The sequence below is a fragment of the Trachymyrmex cornetzi genome, unplaced genomic scaffold, assembly GCF_001594075.2.
Source record: "Trachymyrmex cornetzi isolate Tcor2-1 unplaced genomic scaffold, Tcor1.1 scaffold446, whole genome shotgun sequence".
In the NCBI taxonomy this organism is placed as follows: Eukaryota; Metazoa; Arthropoda; class Insecta; order Hymenoptera; family Formicidae; genus Trachymyrmex; species Trachymyrmex cornetzi.
Genome location: NW_017299245.1, coordinates 11,868 through 26,374, shown reverse-complemented (window position 1 = coordinate 26,374; position 14,507 = coordinate 11,868). Strand labels below are relative to the sequence as shown.

The window sequence follows — 14,507 nt, the reverse complement described above, 5'->3', positions numbered from 1 at the left end:
GAGCCTAAACTAGGCATATTTCTTTGTATCACAAGATGTAATTTTGCATCTATTAGAGATTTATTATTGAGTATACTCTTTTTTTATACTTGAGTATACTTTATTTAATATATATATATACAAAATTTGCAATATAAATTTTATTTTATTTTTTTATAATATAATTTGACTAAATATTAAATCGATGTTAACGTAAAGCAAAAAAATCTCTTGAAACGCATCACAGTTTTTATTAATATCACACGTTATTGTTAATTGAAATATGTTAAAACATACCATTTATACAAGACAGCATTTAATAAATATTACTTCTGAATGATATTAACGATATAATGTATGTTTCGGGTGATTCTTACTCTCTATCATTTGCTATTACATTTTATTTCAAAAAGACTGCTATGTAACTTCTTTACTTTATTTATATTCGATACAACGTACCTCTAGAAGTACTATCCCTCGATTAAGTTGGCTGTTTAAACTTTAATCCTGAGTTCGATGCTTAGTTATCTAAGAAGTAAAAAAAGACATGTATAAAAACAATAGAGTCTATTTACATATCAGAAGAAGAGACTTCGTAGACGACGTCCCACGCCTTGTCTATCGTACAGGATATTAAATTTGTTTACAAATTGATTTATATTATTACAGCCTTTAGTTATGATACCGAGATACGTCATCAAGCCAAAATCATTGCATTGCTGTTAACATAAAAAATAGATTAGATTAAAACAACTAATTAATAAAACTATATTTTTATAGAGTATTCTTTTAAATGCATATATTAATGTATATAAGCATATACTAACATTGTAAAAGTCAGCCTTAAATTTCGGATTGTTCAGAACAGGCAGTCGATGACTCAAAGAACATGCCGCTCGAAGAACTTCATGGTTTCCTTTTAATTCTCCATTCTGTACCGCTTGCACATATCTTAGAACGAGTTTTACCCTCGCATGTAACATTTTGATGGCACTGTGTTGTGCCGTTAAGTGTTCAGCCACTGAAGTTAGATATTTGAATTATTTGCTGTTGATTCTGATAATTTATCGCAGTATAAAAGTTATCTTAATTGCATTGTTGTATTACTCACCTACTGAGCATTCGCCTTGATCGTTGTTACACATCCTTTGTACGTGATCGACTCCAATTCTCTCAGCTTCCTCGGTGGCTAACGTGTAAGTTAATGGAACAAATAACATGGTAGCTTCACCATTAACTAAATCGATCACCGATTCATACATAGAGACAGATAAGTGCTGCAACAATTATTCTTAAATACTTTCATGTATTTAAAAACTAATAAAAAAAAGAAAGATACTTTCTCACAGAAACATATTTTAATAAAAATAAATTCATACACTCATTTATATATCTTCTCACCTCTGTGTTTTTTGGTCTTGGATCCAGTTTCAGTAACACAGGACTTTCATTAATTTCGCAAAGTTGCTTGTGCACTCGAATGTCTTTCTCAGTAGGCATATCACCGGTTGTATACCAGCCCAAAAAGTCCATTTCACTGAAAACTTGTTTAAATTGCTCCTCCTTTGTGGTATAATATTCCCTATCGATTATGACATCATCGCCGATGCAAGCGAACAGCAGCTCGAAGGAGTTCATAATTTCTATGTTACGACCCTTCTGCTTACCGATCAGAGCACCATACACTGAAAGTATTTTGACGTTAGAAACAGTACTAATTCATAGAATTATTAATAAAATTTATCAAATTTATGATTATGATCTCTGGAAATACTTTAACTGCATATTAATATCTCAAAATCATTTCAGAATTTGCATTGGTCTGTATTCATATATCTCACTTTCATCAATAAATATGTTCATTTATTTCTGAGATTCTATAGTACATATAATATAAAAACAATATGCTAGATGCACGTAATAAAATATGGCTCAAATAATTAAAATAAAAGAAATCGTGCTAAAAAGGACTACAAGCCAAACAAACAAATTTTAATGTACGTAATACGACAGTTGACATTAAATAAAACATAAAAGTAAAAACTTTTAATCATTTTTTTATCATTGTATCTCTATAAGTATTCTTTTATTTAAATATAGTAATATATTTTTATGGTTTCATTAAGTATTCTTTTGTTAGCCTAATTTAGTAAACCGGTTTACATTTATATTAGTTTTATAACTTTGAAAATAATCTGATGGGGGTCGAAACATTAGTTCTATGTAGACATATTTTTATCTTTTTTACTTTTATTTTTTATTTAGTGTCAACTGTATCATATTACGTACATTAAAATTTGTTTGGCTCATAGCCTTTCTTAGCACAATTTTTTTTACGCTAGATTTACATCTATCTATAAAAGTAAGGTATGAATATAAATATATATTATCATTTACAGTTAATATATAATGCCAAAATTTTTAGCATATAATTAGGCCCCTACTCTGTAACTCTTAACACCAATAACGATATTATTACATTGTAGTATAATTTTATTCATGATAAAAAAAAGCTGTACAATGACTATTGGTACTTTCCAGCAAGAAACTTAATGCAACTCTGTGATCGTTTCATCTTTGTTTAACTTTGGCAAACAACAAGGACGTAAGAGTGTCATTTCATTTGTGCGTTTTTGTCGTACGACAAATGTGTACAGAACGGAGAGGTCCTTGGATATTTCTACTCCATAGCCAATCAACAGACTTGAAAAATTTGTCGTACAACAAAAACGTACAAATGAAATATTACCTTAATAATTTACTATCTTACACTGTGTCTCTCTGTCACTGTCTCTTACACTATCTTACTCTCTGTTTCTTGCTGGAAGGCACCTGATATAACAACACTGATACTGTCGTTGAGTTATAGAATAGGGGGCTTAATTGGCAATGTATGCTAATGTTTGCATCTACTATTGGGCTTGCTGTTAATTATTGAGGGGGGAAACCTTACCTAACTGGTCACTGCCCTCCTGAGCCCTGAGCCTGGTCCAGTGCTCACTGACATTCATGATCACCAACGGATGCAAGCTGATGGATACGGAGCCGATGGTGCCCGAAGAGGCCATGACTTTGACACTTCCGGACATCCTTGGTGTTCTATCGAAGGTGTCCTCATCGATTTCCATCGCCGTTTGTTCGTTTGTATTTTCTTCAGGCACGTCGACCTCCATGGCGTTTCCCGGTCGTTTACGTCTTCGCTAGCTTTGCTTGATCCGTGAAAACCAGTGCGGAGATTCCAGACAAAAAAGAAAGAGAGACAAAAAGGAGCAGACGACAATTCCGTGGAAACTAATTGGAACTGATCAACGCGAATCCCCTGAAATCACCGAGATATCTGTCGTACAACGAACAAATCAGGGCCGAAGCGATCCAATGCGGACGGCCATCTGCGGCCATCGCGTCGATCCTTTCTCATCGAGAAAGAGAAGTCGCGTCGCGTCGAGAGAGATCGATATCTCGAGATATATCGACTATCTCGTGCAAGATTTCAAAAACATTGCTGGATTTACACTGCATCCGATTTGCGTCGTACGACGCTCTTCAACCAATCAGAAAACAGAATTCCGATAAGCAAAATCCGTCGGAATCCTGTTTTCTGATTGGTTGCAGAGCGTCGTACGACGCACATCGGATGCAGTGTGAATCCAGCATAATGCTCGACGCTCATTTTCAGCGTCAAAACAGGTCACGTGATCAAGATTGACGCTTGATATTCGTCAATTTCTTTCACGTGTCTTATTTTGACGTCGAAAATTAACGTCGGTATGAAAAGGCATCTTGACATAACTCCGAATTCAAATAACCGCGGCAACGTGGCGGCATATGATATCACGTTCTCAATGGGCGCATTCAGCGGACTCAATAGTTGAGTGAGCGCTCGCTGTTATTGGTGTATTCTTTTAGCTCATCCAATCAGAATTTTAGATTTAGAAGAATGCACCAATAACAGTGAGCGCTCACTCAACTGTTGAGTCCGCTGAATGCACCCAATGACTGCGTTCAGCAGACTCAACAGTTTTGTAATCGTTTTGGGATTCTTCGCTAAGATAGGACTATTCCTTTAAATCTAAAAGTACAATCCAATCAGCGCGACGAATCATAAAACGGTTGCAAAACTGCTGAGTCTACTGAGCGCAGTCCATGGTTGCGTTCAGCAGAGAAAGCAGCTTTGCAACTGTTGTAAAATTCTTGAATATGATTGGTTTATACATTTAGATCCAATGAGGAACTAAGGGCAAGACCAATCATATTGAAGAATTTTACAACAGTTGCAAAGCTGCTTAATCTGCTGAACGCAGCCATTGGTTGTTGGAAATATATGCTCGAGAGTAATGCCAAGTCTATTCGAAAGTTATCTCTTATATGCGATTTTCTCAATACATTTTAGCTGTAATTTGCGCTTTTTTTGCATTTTCCTCTCCAAAAGTCACTCGAAAATTCTTCTAAACTTTTTGCACCCCCAAAAGATCTTCTCTCTCTCTCTCCGATAAAAAGAAAAACCAACGCGACAGACTTCATGCAGCGACCTACGTTACCTACGTTTTGCTGCGTTGTCGCCGAGTTTCCGGGTCGCGGCGTGTCACGTTTAAAGGGCAAAGGGGAACGATTCGCTTCGTCACGGAACTTTCGAGTATATGTATAATGGCGAGTTCTTTCTATTTGCGTTTTAGCAAGTGAGATTCTCGCGTCATATCCGATCGTGACGGGAAGCCGCGACAACTCGTCGCCACGAATAGGAGGGTGTAAGTCACGATCCTTTCGTAGCATATATATGTGAACGTGAGTCTGGTATTTACGCGGGTGGACATATTCGTTTGATATCGCGAAATCTGGTTGGATTGAAAACGACCTGAGCTGGTTCTCTCTTCGGTGATCCTTTTGGAACCGTCTCGGTTAGTCCTTTTCCGGGAAAGGAACAGTCCCACCCCTTCAGTAAGTAGACTTAAAAGCGAACTGTTTACGAGTTGCGTTTCTAGGTTAGATGGACGAATGTATTGGGAAAGCGCGCGGTTGACCGATTTGGCAGTTTCTCAGGCACGTATTGTTGGCACCTAGGACGAGAGACATTACGACTCAATAACTGTCTGTCACCTTCGGCGTTTCGTCCTCGAATCTCGATGATCGTCACAGCGTGAAACGTCAACCTTCATGGTGCGAACTGCAATGTTAGCTGCGTCGTGATCGTAGAGCGTATCCTTTAGCGAGTTCTTTGTTAAAATTAGACAGGACAATGTAAGAGGCTCCCTGAAATTATAGGTATTGTTATCGCGCATCTTGGAAAGTACCTGTTGTATTGGAGCTTTGGATAATCCAGAACAATGGATAAAATTGTCAGAATGCCCAAACTGAAGTATTTACTTGAGGAGTTTCCCAGGAATATGAAATTTTGTTTTGCTTATGGATCAGGTGCATTTAAACAAATCAACAACGATGGAGATAACATGTTGGATCTCATATTCGTTGTACGCAATGCTAACAAATGGCACGCAGAGAATTTGGTGAAAAATCCTAAGCACTACGCTCAACTATTAAGATATCTCGGTCCTAAAGCGATCACTAACGTCCAAGAAGGATCAGGTGCTAAAATATTTTACAACACGTTGGTGAGAACAAACCAAGACCAGCTCATTAAGTATGGTGTGATATCTGAGGTTTCGTTGGTAGAAGATTTGTTAGACTGGAACGACCTGTACTTAGCTGGGAGATTGCATAAACCGGTTAAGGTATTGATGGAACCGGACGAGAATTCTCAACTGCGTACCGCACTGGTGCAGAATTTACATTCGGCTGTGCATGCAGCTCTGTTGTTGCTGCCTGAACATTTTACGGAGATTGACTTTTTCAAAAGGATCACCAATTTATCCTACCATGGCGATTTTCGAATGATTTTCGGTGAAAATAAAGATAAGATCAGCAACATTGTGTTGCCACAATTGCATCATTTCAAGCAGTTGTACGAACCGATCTTGAAACATTTTGACAATTACGTAGATATTCCAAAGTCAAATGACATGGCTATCATGTGTAATCAGGACACCAGCCCGGCGACTAAAATCCACCATTTAAATCATTTACCGAGAACACCCCAGATTAAACTAGTCAGGATGTGGTCACATGGGCCAAGATCGAAAGACACGGAAGATTGCTTGCGCGCGATCGCACACGATCCGGAATGTTGCGATTTGTTGAATCAATGTTTGAAAGAGATCGTTTGGAAGTCGAGCGTGACGCAAAGTCTAAAGGGAATCGTAACTGCGGGGCTTGTAAAATCCGTTAAGTACAGCGGCTCCAAGATAATTAAGATGTTACAGTCCAATCCGTTACCTAAGCCTGATCCGAATAAAATCAATAAAATTGTTGAAACTGTTGTAAAGAAGACAAAGCCTAAGAACGCTGAAAAACGCGTCGAGTAGTTACCACTATTCTTTTAGATCAAACTAATCTAATCTTAATATATATGTATATATGCATACATTATTACATTTGTAAATTCTTATACGAAGCCTGTATCACAAATAAAATGAATAGTTACACTCAACAATGTAATATTTTATTTATAGGTATTATTTGATATCTTCAATTTGTGGTATACGCTCGTAGAATGACAGCTTTTTTTTTCTTCAAAATAATTGTTCCATTGGGATAAACTGAAACTTTGTCAGAATTACATATTATATATTACCGCAACAATTTAAAATATCTTTTACATATAGTCGTATATTGTACATGTATTATACAGAGTATTCCATTTTAATTGCAAATATCTCGAAAAATACGATACGAAAAAATGTTTCAGATGAAAGTAAAACGATTTCGTGGGGGACATATTTTGGTCACGTTTTTTTTTCTAGGTGGAGGCGCCAAAAATATATGAAGGTTACCTTCTTGAAATGGAATTCTTTTCATTATTTTCTTTACATAATTTGTTTACCTAATATAATTTCTAATTATTCTGCATATAAAAATATTAAGATAGAGAAATGGAAAAACCAATAGTTTACGAGATATTTTATACCTTATTGTAGCATATTTACATGAAATATTAAACATCTTGTAAATTATTAATTTTTTTGTAATCATACTTTAATATTTTTATGAATAGAATAACGAGATGAATAAATTGGTATAAAGAAAACAGTTATTTAAAAAAAAAAATATATATATAGGGGTAAAATATGTAGGGATAATTTTTTAAATAAACATTTTTTTCTATCTTATATATTTTTTTCAAGATATTTGCCTAGATTTAAATCAAAATAGGATACTCTATATATATGTATATTACACACATAAATTACATTATAATTTATATACACACTTATCATTAAAGACTCAACTTACAATAGTTTTTCGTGCTTTCAGCATGTAACTAGACTATGACAGCGATGGATTCCGATTCTGAAAGTCAAGATAGCGATGACGGACGGCGATTTCGTTTCGAAGCTACGCGCAAGGATTCGGCCGCAACTGTGAATACTACGGACCGAACAAAGACACCTAAGAGATATAAATCATCCCATGGCGAGAACTATCGAGATAGGAAGGAACGATCCAAACACGAGAGCAAAACGGATGACAAGGATTTCAGACACTTCACAAAGCATTCGAAGCATGATTTGAGAAACTTGAAACAGGAGGATAATAAAAATTCGTATAAAGACCACAGGGAAAACAGATCTGGATTCGCCACGAACGACAGAGGCTCCAGAAATTCCAACGGGGGTGACGCGAGGGAGAGATCGCGTGATTCGAAACGGCAATTGGACAGGGATCGAAGTGTCCACCGGATGCAACGATCGCGGGAACATTCGTACGAGAGAAACCATCACGACGAGCGAGCATCGAGCGATAAGCACCGAGGTCGATATCACGAAAGGCATAAGCATCGTTCTCGCGACAGGAGTCGAGATAGATCTCACCAGTCCAGTAGAGTCAAATCCTCGAATGACGATCATCGGTCTCGAGAAGATCACGGGAGGCACGACTCTTCCAGGAAGCTATCGAAGGAGAACAGGTCGCATTCAAGGGACTGTTCCTCGCCTAAAAACACCGAGCGAGAGCGCAGTCACAGTGAGACCCGCTCGAGCGAGAATACTAAGAAGGATTCGTCGATAGAGGCTCAAGACTGCAAGGATTTGGATCTGTCGCAATTCGACGTTCTATCGGAGACCGATGAGAACATGTCCGACAGTCGGGATTCCGAGAGCCGAACGTCATCTCCACACTCGCGTAAGATCAAGCTGAAAAGACATGATTCCGAAATCCAGTCGGAAAGTTGTGCAAAGCGAAAGAACGACGACGAAGCCAGCACGAGAAAACTGCGGGAGGAATTAAAGGTAAAAAGAAGGAGTTATGATCCGGCATCTAGTTCCAGTAATAATAATCCTAGTGCCGTTTCAGATTCCTTACTCAACTCCGCATCGCACACGACACTCTTGGTAACGAGAGAGGCTTGTATGGACTCTGAGAGAGAAAAGTCTGAGTATCGTGAAGAGGAAAGAATGCTTATTTATGATAGTAATGTCGAATGTTCGAACTCGAGAGAGAGATATTTGTGCTCTAATGCTTCTTCGGACGAACACGATTACGAAAAGGATATGGATCAAGCCGGACCCACGTACGGTCCGCTTTTACCACCAGAATTCGCATCTAATGCGTCCGACGATAATAAACTTGATTCCGAGATAAATATTCTCGAAGATAAAATTGACGATGAGGTCGATGGAAAAAATATGAATTTTATTGGACCTCGTTTGCTACCTCAGTTAAACGATCATCAAAGCATAGAGCGAGAAGATGCAGTGGATGCTGTTTTCGGGCCAGCACTGCCACCACATTTGTTACAACGACAACAAAAGAAAGATTCGCTGGATAGAATTATCGGCCCTATGCTACCTGACGTTCTGAAATCGCGTGAAGAAGGTTTGATCGCGTCTCCGAATTCCGACGATGATTCTGCAATAGGTCCTTTACCTGTGGATCATCCAGCTCTGAGAACTAGCCGCGTACACGAGCAATTAGATTTAAGAGCACAAAGAATTAGGAATGAAAAATATTCGGAAGAGGTAAAGAAAATGTTTTTCTTCTTTAGATGTACATATTTTCATTTTTTTATTGTCTAATTATCCTGGGAAAGATTTAAGTTTTTATTCTTGCTCTCTCTTATTTGTATTCTTATAAAATTGTTTGTACACAGAATAATAGAGAAATAAAACCGGATATTTAGTATAAGACAACTGTCCAGTATCCGAATAAATTGCTATTGGGGATTATTAGTTTCATCAACGAGAAAGAAAAGTATTTATATTTCAGATGGATATCGGAAATAAACGTGAGGAATGGATGACCGAGTTACCACCCGCTCAAGCTGCTAATCTTGGATTAGGCCCGCGCAAATTCAGACTTCGAGATGGTCCAGATATGTCGGATAGATCATGTTGGACTGATACACCAGCACAAAAAGCTCAGAAGCAGATGGACTTGGTAAATATAAGAAATATGCTACTATACATCTCTGTTTTCAATTACAAATGTGAGGTGTTCTATTTATGTTACCATGAAAGTTTTAGAATTTTATACATACAATAGAACTCCGTTTATTTGAATTGTCCGCTGGGCAAGAAAATTCCGATAACCAAATAATTTGGATAATAAAGGCTCATTAGCCTCTTTTTTATCAGTACTTATTAGTTAATTATAATAAGAGTCGATGTTCGGAAAATTAAAGTCGACCACGTCGAACTTCTATTATCTGAATTACGGTGTTCGGATAATAAGAGTCTAATAAGAGTTTGTATAATGGAACTGAGTATGAACTCGTATAAATGGATTGTAGTTAAATGGAGTGTAGTTAAATGGAGTTCTACCGTACTAATGTTATGTTTGTGACACACTTTTTAGGAAGCAAAAAGATTCAAAGAATCAGAGAAAAAACATGTAAATGAATATCACAAGGAAGTGGATAAAAGCAGAAAACATGAGAGATCGTTACTAGAAATGCATCAAAGCAAAATTGCCAAGAAAAAGAAGGTAACACTTAATTCATCTTTTTAAGTTATACTCTTCAAATTATCAAATTAATTATTTCCATACATTCGCTGGAGTGTACTATATACATTTTATTTTTTAGAAAGAGGAAAAGGAAGCAAGACGGACTGGAATATCAACGAGAAGGCCATTTGATAGAGATATCGATTTACAGGTCAATCGATTTGATCAAGCACAAAAGAAGACTATTCTGATGAAAGCGCAGTTGCTCGACGATAGGTTCTCACGTGGGCAAGTTTAACGGGTTCGAGTTTTTCTGGGAATAAAATTATAGTAATTGTAAATAATTGCAAATTGTAAAGGGAGTTATATTCTGTATTACATAAATACTAAATACATTGAGATTTGCAAGTTGATGAATTTAATCAGGTAGAAAGAAAGACTACTGATGAAAGTACAGTGGCTCGCGGCAATGGATTTTCGTGTAGACAAAACGGATTTTAATTCTTACTGGGATAAAATTATGGTAATTGTAAATAATTGTTAATGAAGCTTAGATTCTACATTAAATTACATGGGAAAATTGGCAGATATCGAATGTTGTTTGACGGTGCCTTGAATTAACAGGATTCTCGCCATCTTGACTGACAATTTTACATGAATGTTTTAGCAGAATACGCACGTTAGCTTCGTTATATTCGTGTCTTTCTGATTGTGATTTTTTATAACACATTTTTTACAAAAACGACATTTTGCTGTGGAGTCAACTAACTTTCGTCAAATATTTCGATTTTAATCTCAGTTCTTCAGCTTTTTCCGAAACAAATGTGTCGTTATAAATTGTACCGCGGATTGTTGTTACTTTCTTTTTATACTGCGGCTACAAATCGAATGTGTTGTTTTAGATAAAACTTTTCCAGTCGTGTGTCCTGCACATCGTACTTCGTAATGTGCAACTTGCAACGAACTTGCATAAATTACAATCGAACGAAGGTTTTATAAATATTGTAATGTATATAATGTTGTTCTGTATGTAATGCATCGTAAAAAAAGAAAACGACAGTGATGCACATGTCGTAATAATAACGATTGTATGGTACATTTCTGCTCGTATAAAATATATACGCCGCTCGTTGTTTGTTTGTTATTTTCTGTAAGTGAAACAGTACAAAATATATAGTGCGACATTTGGCATTGTTGATACGTATCTTTATAAGAGGTACATATCGGCGTGGTTGTAGTAAGTGCAAGTAAAACTACATTGTCACACTTGTACTTTTGAGAATGGAAGATACATCATACTGATTTCACATACATGTTCCCAAAAGGTGGTTCTATACTTTGGTGGGCCTGAAGCAACATCTTAAGATAACAATTGAAACAATTGTGGTATCCCAAGGATCTGAAGGATCTCAAACTTCATTAGTTTATTGATCTTTGTAGATCTGCCATTGCACTTTCTCTGTCATGGCACGAGATACGAATAGAACAATTATCAGGTTTATATCATTTGATGATCGTTTATTATTTTCTGCCAAGAATTTATGTAAATTTTTGAATTTGTACACACAAAAATAAAATATGTTTTGATTAAAGTTGTTTCACCATTTTATTTTCTTTGGCGTTTTATTCGGCAATGTTAATTTTTATTTGATTGAACACAATGCAGTAGCGATTATTGTTTTAATGAAGATAAAATAAATGTGTATTTGCTATTGAAACTAGAAATATTTTTTTCTATAGTTTTTAAATCGTATAGGAATTTCTTGAATATAAGTGCTAATCGCTGATTAAACAGCAAACTAAACACTCAATTTATTTCTTTATCCATTTCATCTTTTGTTTCACTAAAACGTTAATCAATACATTAAAATTAATATAAAAAATAGTTTTGTGGTTTCAAAAATAAATCAAGTATAAATAAATTGTAAACAATTGGAATGTACTTACCATTTAAGTTATAAAATGAGTTAATACGGCATTGTTCAATCCAATAAAAATTATGTAATAAGATCAGATTATATAATCAGCTAAAATAAATAAATATAATAAGATATTATTATATAATAATATAATAATTAGAGATCCTATAATAATATAATTTCCATAATATCTATTACACATAATAATTACATAATTATCAGAATAACAATTATAACATTATAATTAGATATTCCATTATATAAAAAATGTCATTAAATATTACATATTTCTCTTTTTTGAGAGGACAAAAAAGCAAAAAGTCTAGAAGATCGGCTACAAAGAACAAATTAAAAGAATTGCGTGTCGAGGCCGTCTCTCGCCTACGCACGCACGCGATTGGCCGCGGATCACACGCACTAGTACGAGTCGCACTGTGTGCGACTAGTGTGAATCCGACTGACTGACAACTCATCTCATTGTAGTTGATTATAGTTATCCAATTCCCTTGCACACGGCGAGCGACACCGATCCGATCGATCGACGCCGCCGTTGTCGATCGTCCGCCCCGCCGTTGTCCGTTCGCGTCGTCGCCGTCCCTCCCGTCGTCCGACGTTCACGGGAAGACTGATCGAAGAATGAGACGCAACTAACCTCGAAAGCGACGTTCGTGACGTGCCCGTCCCTTCCGTCGCCCGGTCACGCGAGTGGTCGCGTGCGTCAGGGACGTTCCAGGTTATTCAGGAAGAATCCGAGAAACCTGGACGCATAAGGATATTCGAGAAAGGAGGAAAAAGAAGATATTGGAGAGAAGAGGATCCCTCCCCCCTCTTCCCCGGGGAACTGTCCTCGTCAATGGTCGGTCGAGGAACGTTCACGACGTCGAGTGACTAATGGTCGCGTGCGGATGAGAGACTCGCAATTAACTTCGGAGTACGTATCATCCACGTCCCTCCCGCGCCGAAATCACGCTGCTCCCCGCGACGTCATCGTCGATCGGTTATCTACGATCAGCTGCAAAACCAAGCGAGCCCGTTGACCCGTTTCTGCACGCGCGACGCACGCCAACGCACGCGTCTCATTCGCGTGCGATTCGTATATATCGACGTGTTGTCGGTTTCCCTCGTCTCCGAGCAAGAATCGTCAACACGAAACACGAATTCGCCTCGCGGAGTAAACGACCGTTCCCGTTGACGTCAGGTGTTTCCTCCGCGCTCCTCGTCGACGAGGTCGAAGATCTTTCTTTCTCTTCCCCTCCGCCGCATGGACCGCAGAGGCAGCTGCGCGGAGATCCACTTAGAAATCGTGGATAATAAGTTCGCTTTGTCTTGGGGATTTTGGGGCGATTTTTTGAGATTTTGAGAGATTTTTATTATGTGTTTAGCGCGATTTGTGGAATCGTTTAGTACTTTACCGGCTGCGCATATCATGTTTGTTTACTTTGTTTAGATTGGGCGTGTATTGTGAATCACTTTCTTTAGAATGCGGGTATCGCGTGTGTCTATTGTAGGATCAATATTTAAGAGTTATTAGAGATCTACTTCGTGAATATATTTGAGCAATAGAATGTAACTTTGGAATTAACAAGAAAGAATGTAATGATATTTATTTTTTCCAGAGCAGCCTGGCTGCACTTTTTAAGATGTACTTCTGTCTGCATTGGATGCCAATCTTTATAATATCAGCAAAGTAAACCTAGCAATCGTAGAATGAACCATTTGAACGAGATCTCGGGAAAATACTGAACTTGATGAAAAGGTGGATGTTTAGACCGATTTCAAAATGCGCCAGTGCTGTTTGAACCATCAAGTCCTGTTATGGCTTATCTTCCTGATTTTCTTCGCTGCATACAGCAGTGCGGATATTCTAGTATTTTCTACAATTGGAAGACAGATCGAAGAGGAGTTTCGCGATATGCCTGCCAAGTTTGGAGGCATAATATCTCCGGAAGGCATCAAGGTATGTTGTTCAGTAGCAGGGTGTTCAGTGTGTGTGTGTTTTTTAAATTTCTTGAATCCTAGAATTACCCTGGAATTTAATGTATTCTAGAAAATTCCTGGAATTTCAGGACTGATTTGGAATTTTTATTATTCTTTATGATATTTTTATGACGGGATGATTGCAAATGAAAAAGATGCAAGTAGCTTTGAGATTATGAAATCTAAGTATTTAATGAAGTGCCAATAAATTAATAATTTTAATAAGGTGATGCTTGGATACATTAATGAAAACAAGTTGTATTTCTGGGTACAAGTCTTTCGTTATAAAGTCAATACAAGTTACTAATAGGAAACTTGAATTTAATATCTGCAATTATAAAATAGAATATAGTAGAAAGATTATTGTTACTGAATGTTTATTTGATATTATTTATAAAGTAAATAATATTGTTTCAAATTTATTTGTGTTTTAATTCATTCGTTATATAGAATCTTAACTTGAATACAAAACATATAATATTGTGCGAATCAATAAAAATTAATTAAGTAATAAAAATTAATTAAATAATGAAAATTAATTGACCTAGAAAAATAAAAATTTTTATCTAGAATGTCCTGGAATTATCCTCGGATTAATTAATCATATATCTGTATAAGAAATTATATATATATATATAT

The 14,507-nt window shown here is 36.7% G+C and overlaps 4 protein-coding genes across 7 annotated transcripts in view; 3 read left to right on the top strand and 1 right to left on the bottom strand.

The window, feature by feature from the left end:
• Positions 1–212: 212 nt before the first annotated feature.
• Positions 213–3,376, bottom strand: CSN6 (COP9 signalosome subunit 6). The gene is made up of 5 exons (XM_018513035.1): positions 2,933–3,376; positions 1,381–1,664; positions 1,091–1,256; positions 807–1,000; positions 213–698 (listed from the first exon to the last, which is right to left on the bottom strand). Exons 1-5 carry the CDS (start codon positions 3,150–3,152, stop codon positions 558–560), a joined length of 1,005 nt encoding a protein of 334 aa, XP_018368537.1. The 5' UTR covers positions 3,153–3,376; the 3' UTR covers positions 213–557.
• Positions 3,377–5,130: 1,754 nt separating this feature from the next.
• On the top strand, positions 5,131–6,492 carry LOC108764690 (phosphatidate cytidylyltransferase, mitochondrial). Its single transcript, XM_018513034.1, has one exon. The coding sequence runs from the start codon at positions 5,301–5,303 to the stop codon at positions 6,393–6,395; it is 1,095 nt and encodes a 364-aa protein (XP_018368536.1). The 5' UTR covers positions 5,131–5,300; the 3' UTR covers positions 6,396–6,492.
• Positions 6,493–7,344: 852 nt separating this feature from the next.
• Positions 7,345–10,527, top strand: LOC108764688 (zinc finger CCCH domain-containing protein 13). Its single transcript, XM_018513033.1, has 4 exons — positions 7,345–9,047; positions 9,295–9,465; positions 9,883–10,011; positions 10,112–10,527. Exons 1-4 carry the CDS (start codon positions 7,359–7,361, stop codon positions 10,268–10,270), a joined length of 2,148 nt encoding a protein of 715 aa, XP_018368535.1. The 5' UTR covers positions 7,345–7,358; the 3' UTR covers positions 10,271–10,527.
• Positions 10,528–12,302: 1,775 nt separating this feature from the next.
• Positions 12,303–14,507, top strand: part of LOC108764679 (E3 ubiquitin-protein ligase RNF13) — a 4,419-nt gene continuing 2,214 nt past the window's right edge. Inside the window, exons 1-2 of one of the 4 annotated variants that reach the window (XM_018513021.1) lie at positions 12,303–12,822; positions 13,513–13,848. In XM_018513021.1, the coding sequence (XP_018368523.1) occupies positions 13,672–13,848 (177 nt within the window). In that variant the 5' untranslated portion in view covers positions 12,303–12,822; positions 13,513–13,671. Of the gene's footprint in view, positions 12,827–12,851; positions 13,396–13,507; positions 13,849–14,507 lie in introns of those variants that run through there. The other 3 variants (XM_018513018.1, XM_018513019.1, XM_018513020.1) reach the window with 3 other exon arrangements.